This window comes from Benincasa hispida, chromosome 4 (assembly GCF_027475165.1).
Source record: "Benincasa hispida cultivar pf3 chromosome 4, pf3_genome.v1.1, whole genome shotgun sequence".
Classification (NCBI taxonomy): domain Eukaryota; kingdom Viridiplantae; phylum Streptophyta; class Magnoliopsida; order Cucurbitales; family Cucurbitaceae; genus Benincasa; species Benincasa hispida.
The window spans coordinates 4,497,342-4,507,905 of NC_143481.1; the positions used below are offsets into that span (position 1 = coordinate 4,497,342).

At 32.4% G+C, this 10,564-nt stretch overlaps 1 protein-coding gene across 1 annotated transcript; it reads left to right on the forward strand.

Annotated features, from left to right (window-relative positions):
* The first annotated feature begins 734 nt into the window (after nt 1–734).
* LOC120075857 (B-box zinc finger protein 20-like) lies at nt 735–2,517 on the forward strand. The gene is made up of 3 exons (XM_039029565.2): nt 735–1,259; nt 1,367–1,825; nt 1,915–2,517. The coding sequence occupies exons 1-3, from the start codon at nt 1,074–1,076 to the stop codon at nt 2,188–2,190; spliced, it is 921 nt and encodes a 306-aa protein (XP_038885493.1). The 5' UTR covers nt 735–1,073; the 3' UTR covers nt 2,191–2,517.
* Nucleotides 2,518–10,564: the final 8,047 nt, after the last annotated feature.

Below are 10,564 nucleotides of genomic sequence, written 5' to 3' on the forward strand. Positions count from 1 at the left end.
TGTACATGATTGGTGTAAATCAACCAAGGCATTAAATTTTATTCTTCATATTGTTCTTAAAAAAAGAAAGTTGACTTAAAAATGTCTTACACTATATAATATGTCCCTGGCACTTACATCTCAAATTTAAAAGCAAACATGTATATCCAATGATTGGTATTAAAGGTAAGGTGAGAATATGATTCTTTTCACTCTACCTCCATTAGCAATGAAATTTTATAATCCCAAATGTAAAACAAAACCTATCATAAGTTATTTTCTGTTTGATGGATAATTTTCTTAATTTTTTTTTTAAGGAACTTAAATTGGCTTATTTCACATATAAACCCTTAAATTACCGATAGATCAGAAAACTTAAATTTAATGGGTGAAAGTAAATTTAATTATATCATTTAATATTCCACCTCACTTTACCCAAGACATCCTGAACTAACATGGTTTGATATCATTTTAAATTATTGATTGACTAAAATTTAAGTTTATAGGTGAAGGTAAGTATAATTATATCATCTAACTCTCACTTCACTTATACAAGATATCTTAAGTTAACGTGTTCTGATACCATCTTAAATCATCGAAGATGAATAGATGAAGATAAATTTAATTATATATTATCTCGATCGGTATAGTTTTTCTTATGAAAGAGAAAGTCTAGTTTCAAAAGTCATACCCCAAAATGACAACTTTACCCTCTAGAAAAGTGCATTAAACAAAAAAACTAAAAATTTAACAGTGGCTTTCCATTATAACTTTTGGTGGCCCTTTTAGGGATGAACATCAGAAAAATTATTCTTTTGCTTTTACTGTAAGAAAGTGGGTTTGCTGCTCTAATAATTTTTAAATCTCTATGCAATTAAACTAATTCCTTTCCTTCTTCTCTCTCTCTTTTTTTTTAATGCCAATAATCTCATTTCTTCACTGTAGAGGATCGTCAGGGATGTATCGCCATTTCTTATTATATTCTGTAATTATTGCCTCCCCACCTCTCTCACAGGTTCTTCCCTGATTGCTCTGGCCAAGTTTCTTCTTCTTCTTCTTCGTCTTCTTCTTGTGTCGCTGATAATCAGAAAGATATGAAGATTCAGTGTGACGTTTGTGAAAAAGGGGATGCGGCGGTGTTCTGCACCGCGGATGAGGCGGCGCTCTGTAATCTCTGTGATCACCGTGTGCACCATGCCAATAAGCTCGCTTCGAAGCACCGACGGTTTTCTCTGCTTCGTCCTGACGCAGGGGAAGCTCCCGTCTGTGATGTGTGCAGGGTATTTTGCTGAGACCTGATTCTTGTTGATATTTTGGGAATTTGGGTTTTGCTCTGTTTTTGTTTTTGATGTGGGTATGATTTGGGTTTTTGAATCTGATTTTGTAGGAGCGGCGAGGGTTCTTGTTCTGTCAGCAGGATAGAGCGATTCTGTGTAGAGAGTGTGATGATCCAATTCATTCGGCTAATGAACACACTATGAAGCACGATAGGTTTCTTCTGACTGGGATTAAACTTTCCGCCTCCGCTGCTCTGTACGTGCCACCTCCATCCGGCGAGAAACCGGTCGGGAGTGGTGGTCGTGTTGTTTCTGAACCTAAGTCAAAAGGCTCTGTCAAGAAAGCGGCTGCCGTTTCTAAAGCCCCAAAGATATGCCCACCAAGTGTTTGTGTTAATGCCCCAACGAACATAACTCCAGCGGCTGTAGTGAACAAGGGCGGTGGAGGTCAGATTGCGACCGGTGGCAATGGATCGGCGAGTAGCATATCGGAATATTTGATGGAGACGCTTCCTGGGTGGCACTTTGAAGACTTTCTTGATTCCTCTGTCTCTCCCCCTTTTGTGGAGGTTTGTTTGTCACTGTTACTGTTACTGTTTCTATGTGAAGTTCATCAGAAAGTTGAGGAATGTTTTTATGTTTACCTTTTTTTTTGCAGTTTGATGAAGGGATGGAATTTCCATTTGTGGAAGGTGATTTTAACGGTTGTTTTTCATCATCGGAACGTTTGGAGCTTTGGGTCCCTCAGGGGCCACCACCGGCGCTGTATAATTCAGGATTAATGATGAATAATGGATTGAAGGACACAAAGGAATTGGGAGTAAATTCATCAAAAGTCAATAGAGTGTGGACAGATGATGGTTTCACTGTGCCACAGATCACAAGTACAACAGCCCCATCTGCAGGCTTTAAGAGATCCAGACCTTTTTGGTAAATTGGTATAACAATAACCAATACTTCCATTCCAATTTCAAATCTCTTATTCCTTTCATTCCCAAAAAAGAAAAGAAAACCCTCATTTCTTTTGCCCCTTTTTCTTCTCTGATCTGGGTCTTCTTCTTCTTCTTCTTCTTCTTCTGGTTTCTTTTACTTTTTGTTTCATCTGTAATTTAATGGGTTCCTTTTACATTTTGTTTAGGTTTCACCTGTACTTTAATGGGTACATTCTTCTTCGAGTTTCTGTTAGTTTTTTTCTTCTGCAAAAAAAAAAAAAAAAAAAAATGTTTAAGCTGTAATATAATGACTCTTTCTTTTTCTTCTTCTTCTTCCTTCTTTTTTCTGGGGTTCTTTTACTTTAAGTTTTGCCATCTGTAATGGGTTTTTTTGCTTCTACTTTTTTGTTTGAAGTTTCACCTGTATTCCTGGACTCAACTTCTTCTTCTGTTGCTGGTTTCTGCTATTTTTTGTTTAATCTTTCACTGGAGGGTCATTCTATAAACCCACCTGTGTGTCATTGTAAATACCACAAATGAGTTTTTAGAGTGAATAATGGCTTGAACTTGAGTGAATGAAAAATTTGACGACGGGATGGGGTTAAGGGATCTCGCTGGTTTTGTGTGTAGTGGAAGAAGCTTGCAGAGGTTGGCAACAATGGCGGCTTTCTGTTAAATGGTCTGATCTCAGCACATATAAAAATAAAAATATATTATATATTCTGATCTTCTCGTCTCTTCTTTCTTCTTTCTTCATGCGAGTGAGTGGAGCTTTAATTTGTTTGCTCTCGTCTCCGATCAGTTTCTTGTTTCCTTCGGTAACCGCCTTGGTGAGATTTGTAGCTTAATTCATTTTTCTCTTGATCTGATCGTGTCGTTTAGTTTTACTCTCTGAACATTTGATTCTAGTTTAGCTTTGCTTTTGTCTTTGGCCAGTTAATCAGAATTATCGCAGTTTAAATAATGGATTATATATATTTATATATATATATATATATGGTTATTTTGGTTAGCTGTTTCTGTTTGAGTATTGTCATTAATTTGGTTTAGAATGATTTAAAAAAGTTCCCATTCGAATTAGTTTAGTAGATAATTCCAAAATGAATATGGTGCAATTAACATATAGTCTAAGTCTGACTAAGCATGTTGGAGTTTATATTTCTTTTATTTCACATGTAAAAAATGTTTGAACTCAAATATTTGGGAGTAGATAACCAGACTGAGTCAGCTCGTCAATTCTAATATTGTATTTGCAACTATGATGTTAGAAATGATGATTTGTTGAATTGGATCAAACTATAATGATAACTAACCATTTTTTTTTAAATCTTATAAGATCTCAAATTTGTTAAATTATATGATGATTAATTTAGGTTTTTTTTTTTTAATTATTTTGTTTTTTCTTTTTGGTCCTTAAAAATTATGTTTATTTTTTCTCTATTTCTTACCATGACTTTGTTGAGGATAATCTTTGTAACCAAATTTAAAAAGCAATAACAAGTTTTTAAAAGTCTTTGGTAACTATTTCTTTTTGTGTTTTTTATTTTTCGAAAATTAAGCATATTTCCTTCTATTTACTACAATGACTTGCATCTTTTGAAGCACAAAGAAAAATTCTTAGCTAAATTTTGAAAACAAAAACAAAGTCTTTTAAAAACTATTTTTTTTTTCTAGTTTTCAAATTTTGGCCTGAATTTAAAAATTGTGGGAATAAAGTAGATAACAATATGTATGTATGTATGTATGTATATATATATATATATATATATATAGAGAGAGAGAGAGAGAGAGAGAGAGAGAGAGAGAGAGAGGGGTTTAATAAGTGTTTGTGGGGGCTTAATTTTTAAAAATTAAAAATAAAAAACCAAATGGTTAGGCCCTGTTAGGTAATAATTTGGTTTTTGAATTTTTGTTTTTCAAAATTAAGCATATAAACACTACTTCTATTTTCAAATTTCTTCATTTGTTATCTACTTATTATTAATGGTTTAAAAAACTAAGCTAAAATTTGAAAAACTAAAATTTAAAAACTTGTTTTTATTACTAGAATTTGTTGAGAATTTAATCATGGTACTTAATAAATATGTAAATTATTGTAAGAAATGAGAAAAAATTATGTTTAATTTTCAAAAACAAAAAACAAAAAACAAAAATCAAAATGATTACTAAACGGACCTTAGCAAATGGAGCCTACTTTTTTAGTTTTCAAAATTTGGCTTGATTTTTTAAACCATTAATACAAAGTAGATAATAAAGAAAGAAACTTGGAGGTGAAAAGAATGACTATAGGCTTAATTTTGAAAAACAAAAAATAAAAACTCAAATGGTTACCGATTGGATTCCTATTTAAATGGTTTTTTTTTAAAGAAAAATCGTTATCCACTTGAAATAAACAGAATTATATTTCATATTAAGTTATCTAATCATCTATATATATTAAACACTAAAATGGTTTGAACATCAAATTATTCAATATTATTTCATAGAATCTTAAATTTGAATATTACATTTCATAATCAAAGGTGATCAAAGTGTAAGAATGTATTATATATATATATATGTAGAACAGAGATGGGGATTGGAAATAATATATCATAATATGCTAAGTTATATAAAATAACTCTAAAATTTTGAGGTATCATTTTTTTCTTTTGGAACAAATTTTAAAATTTGCAGGCAAGAATAAAAATTGTCACTTTGAAACTTACCAAAAGATTAAGTGAAACTTACCAAAAGATTAAGGGTATCTTGTATAGTTTAATTAAGATAATATTGTAACAATCTCTCAAATGAAAGAGAGTATTCAGTACAAGTTATATTTATGCTATATTTATAAGGGAAGTAATAAACTGAAATAATACCTTCGTTAATTATCTATTTGAATTTTAACTTTAAATTTATGTTTTAAATATTTATTACTATTGTACTAAAAAATGGTTACTATTTAATTAAAAAAAAAAAAAAAAAAAAAAAAAAAAAAAAAAAAGGAAAAGGGTGAGGGCCACCATCCTTGGTGTTGTAATTTTTCCACCATAATTTCTGATCAAAATGGAAATGAAATGTTAGGGTGTTAATGTTTTACCATCCAATTTGTCTTGTGGTTTTTTTTAGTATATTATTAATTATAAGATGAGAGATTGAACCTCAATTTGAGAGAGTGCATTTCAATTATATTACTGAATTAAGCTTAATTTAACTAATAATCTCACTCATGTGATTAGAGATGAGTCTAACTTTGAAATTTAGGATTAGTGTCGTCTATTTAGTTCCTAAAGTTTTAAAAGAGACTTTGGGACGTTGAGTAGAGATAAATGTTTGAAGTCCATATATCTGTAGAGTTCATATGTCTGTGTTTGGGTGCAGAGTCGAGTTCATATGTTTGGTATATTTGATGCAATTTTTTGAATTCTAAATAATACGCTTTTACTATTTTTGTTTTGTAACTTTTTAATTCAGTAATTCTATCTATCGTTGTTTGAATAAAATATAGATTGCAATTTTTTTTAATTGTTAAAACTTTTCTTTCTTTTTTTTTTCTTTTTTGGACAATGAACAACAATTAACCTATTACATTTATTGTAGAAATATGGTTAAATAAAATGAGAAACCAAAGAAAAATCAAAACCTTTTATTCATAATTTTTCTCCATGAATTTCATTATCATCTTCTTATTTTTCTTCTTTTTCCCGTTGTTGCGCTATATTTTACTATGTAATGCTTTTTTTTAATTAAATCTCTCCCATTATATTAGCAGCAAATGAAATGTCATCACATTTCTTTAACAATTTCACTTTCAATTTTTTTAAATTTGGAGGATCATTAGAGAATAAATATATATTTTTCACTAATTCTTGCGGCAAAATATTCTAGGATTTTTTTCTCTATTTTATGTGTTTTTTTTTTATATATTACATACTTTTTAATTACATACTTACTTTTCGTTTAAATATTCTTAACACTAGCTCATTTGAAATGTCAATTCAATCAAATAAAAATATTTTTTTACAATTTTTTACATATAAATATTGCACTTGATGTAGACAAAATAATATATATATATATATATATATATTTTATATAATCAACAACCTTACAGCATACTTTAATAGTCATCAGTTTTATAATAGTCGAGAGTGGTTGTCGATATTGATTATCTAAGATGCTTTCATTGGAGTTTGTAGTCGAAGGTGGCTGTCGGAGCCTGAAGTTGGTCACATGAAGGTGGTATTGGAGTTGTTGTTGAAGTTTGTCATTGGAGGTGATTTTCAAATCTCGAAATTGGTCGGGCGAAGGTGATCGTCAAAGTTGATCATCGAAGATGATTTTTGCCCGAGATTGTAGTTGGAGGTGGCTATCGGAGCCCGAGTGTTAATCACATGGAGGTGGTATTAGAGTTGGTTTTCAGGGTTTGTCGTTGGAGGTGGTTGTCGAAGCCCCGAGTTAGTTGCCAAAGTTGCTCGCTCAAAGGTGGTCATTGAAGGTGTTTTTCATTGGAGTTTATAGTCGGAACCTACGAAGGTGGTTGTCGGAGCCTGACATTGGTCATTGAAGTTGGTAGCACGAAGGTGGTCGTCGGAGTTGAGTTACCAGAGGTGGTTACCAGAGCTCAAAATTGGTTGCCGGAGTTGGTACGCGAAGGTTGTTGAAGCTTGGAGTTGGTCATTGGAGTTATCATTGGAGGTGGTTGTCAGAGCCCAAATTTCATCGTTGAAGTTGTCATTAGAGGTGGTTGTCGAAATCCGGAGTTGGTCGCCGGAGTTATCATCGGAGGTGGTTATCGAAGCCTAGAGTTAGTTCTCGGAATGTGACAGTGACTAATGGGGGAAGCCATTAAAAATATTGGAAGAAGGGAGAGTTGGGGTGAGTTGATAAAATATACCAACTCAACTCTACCAACTTTTAAAGTTGCTGGACCAAACAATGAGTAACTCAACTCAACTCATGTTGTCCTTTGTAGTTGATCAAGTGGTTTGGCTTCACAAAACTATGCTCCTATTAACGAAACTTAACTCGTTTTGAAAGGAGTCATGTGTTTCAACAAATGCCTAGTTTGTAAGTTTCGATGAGATATAACTGTAGGTTTTGAATTGAGTGGAAAAAATTAGTGAAACTTATGATTGATTTGTGTCATCTCAAAATCAATTGGCCCAAGTGAGAGAAATAATCCATCTAAATTATAAGATTTGTGAGATCTTTCATCTTTTCGAAGTGAGATTCTTCACAAAAAATCAAAGATAATATTACAACTATTGAAAGTACACAAGTATTTTGAAGATATATATGTGTGTCTATATATAATTCACCATTATTTCCATGGAAGTATTTTGGGGGAAAATGTTAAAAAGAAAGAGAAAAAATGGTTTTTTCGTCCCTAAATTTTGAGTCTAGTTTCCATTTAATCTATACATTTCAAAATGTTACGCTATTAATCTTTGAGTTTTGAGTTTGATTTCGATGTAACACCAAGTTGCAAAATGTTACAATTTTTAGTCCTTAAATTTTAAGTTTTATTTTAGTTTGACATATAGATTAAAAGATTTAACATCAGTTTTCTATTAAATACACACTTTCAATTTGTCGTTAATATTATTAATTAATTTAAAATAACTATGAAACAAAAGTTTAAATATAATCTTAATAGTGATGGAAAAAATAGTGAAATTTATTTATTTATAAAGGCTAGTTGCATTAATAGATTTCAAGCCCAAAATAATAGAATATGTAGTATAAGGATAAAATAATTGCATATATAGATAAAAAAAATGGTAAAAGACTAAAAAACTCATGCCTAACTACCATTTTGTTCAGTTCTTCCTAGTTTTCTCAAATTAAAAGCTATCACTATAGCAACTATTAGTGATAGTCACTGATCACTGATAGTTGCTATCAGCTGCTAAATAGAAGGAAAGGAGATCAGAAAGATACGAGAGTCAAGTCGTCCATCGCTTTGATGCTGGGGAGATCCATAGATCTGTAAGATCACCAGCATGAATACCTTACTTCAGCTTTAAGAGGTAGAACTCAATTACATCATTCCTCTCCCTATGGTCGAGCTCAATTACATCGTTCCTCTCCCTATGGTCGAGCTCAATTACATCGAGCCTCTCCTTTCAGTCGAGCAGAATGTTCTGAGTTTAGGTCTAATGGTATCATTGTTTATCACAACTGGTAAGCTGCCACCAGGATTGTGAGAATCTACTGTGTGTAAAAGGACCAACGATGATTTATAGGGTATCTTTCCCAGGCTTGAAAAGCACCTTTGATATAGCATATTTCTCTCCCAACAAGTCTTTCTTCCTTCATTTTCACTAGCGCTTCCCGGAAAAGAAGTTGTTTTCTATTTCGACTCACAAGGCTAGGTCTTACACCCGAAAGAGTCTTTCACTTTACCTATCTTAACTGAGAGAAATCTAAACAGGCTATCACCGCTAATAGAAAAATTGCTTGACCCGGCTTACCAATTCGATTAAAGAAAATGAAAGGGCTACGATGTGAACTCTCTCTATCCCTTTGTAATGAAGGAATTTCCAATGCCTGGCGGAAAACCTGTCTGGCATGGTAATCTGGTGGGTAAGGAGTTAGATGATAGCGTCTTTGGCTTTATTAAAGCATATGTGGAATGTCCTAATACTATAAAAAGGCCTTTTCTACCCTATCGGGACAAGAATAACACTCTAATCTTTCCAACCGGTAAATTTATTGGAGTGTATTATAGTGAGGAGTTAAAGTTTGCTAGAAGACTAGGCTACACTGTGATCCCAATCAATGGATATCTCTTTGAGAAGATGGATAGCCCTTTCAAGGTCTTTGTTAGCACTCTCTTTGAGAGCAGGGTTTCTGCTAGGAAAGAGGGTAATGAGTCCTTGTCCTATGTGTACACCCGGTAATACTTGATCATCCGAGAGTGTGAAAAAAGTCTCTGCCATTTTAGAAGCCCAATCAAATTGCCAATGAATGATCCAATGTCCCATGGTACAAAAAGAAGATTGCCTGGACAGACATTGAAAGCGCTTTCATAGGCCACGTTGATTAGGTTGATCTTTAATCATCAAATCACGAGTTTCATTCCCTGTGTTCTTAGTTGCATTGCATAAGGACTAACCGCTTTCTCTTCCACCCTTTCCCGTGATATAGAGTCCCGCACAATTCCGAAGGGAATTGATTGTTTATTCAAAAAAATGCTGAATTGTCAGCTAGCTCCAGAATGTTTCAGTTTATGCTCCTACCTATTATCTGGATATACCAAGAAAGATGTACGGTCTAATGAGGCTACTACGAAATATTTACTCATGGGTGGGGCAAGTTCTTCTATTTTGGTGAATGCTTTCTCTTGGCTATATGGTTCATCCGGGGGAGAGATCGAGCTTCGACGAAATAGTAAATGGTCCTCTCGCTGATAACTTCTATCAATTGCTATCGATGATAATTGCTATAGGGATAACTTTTAATTTGAGAAAAATTAATACAATCTTGAAATATTAGCTTTTAATTTGCTATGAATCATCAGTAGCTATCATTGATTCACTTTCATCAATTGGAATCAACCTTGAAATATTAATACTTAAGGCTATCAATGGCTATCAATGATAGATTTATAAATAGTGATCAACTTTGAAAGAAGACCAACAACTTTGATTAGCACAGTAGCTATCACTAATAATCTTTTATCATAACTATCACTGATAGAGAGCTATCACCGATAACGTGCTATCGAGTAGCTTTTATCATCGATAACATACTATTAGTATTAGTTTCTATCACTGGTAACATGCTACTGTAGTAGCTTCTATCAATCATAGCCACTAAACACATTTTTGCCCATTTCTTGTCATTCTCAAACATGTATAAGTCCATTTTCTTTTTTACGATAGCATAAACATGCTATTAGTGATAATTTCTATGCATTCTACTTACATTTTAGTTCGAGATTCAACTTTATTAATTAAATTCACTAAGTTGGCTATCAATGATAGATTTCTATAAGTGACTATTAACTATGAAAATATAATCAAAGATTAAGCTTTCAATGATAGAAAATATTAGTGGCTATCACTGATAGACTTTCATTTGCTATTAATATTTATTATTTGTTATAATAATCAAACTTGATTATTAACTTGTTGGTGTTAAGTCATTTATGAATTGAGGGAAGAAGTTGTCGATCCTTTTATCAATGTCCATCGTTGTTTTTTTTTTTTTACTATTTTTATAAATAATTTAATATTTTTTCTATCTGTGAAAATTTTTACCAAATGTATTTTTCCTTGAAATAAAAGAATGGAATAAAGAAAAGAAAAATGGTAGAAATAGCAAGAAGCTGCTCCCTCGTATCCGCCGTTGCCTTCAAAATTTAGAAACTGCTCCAAGTTTAGTCTT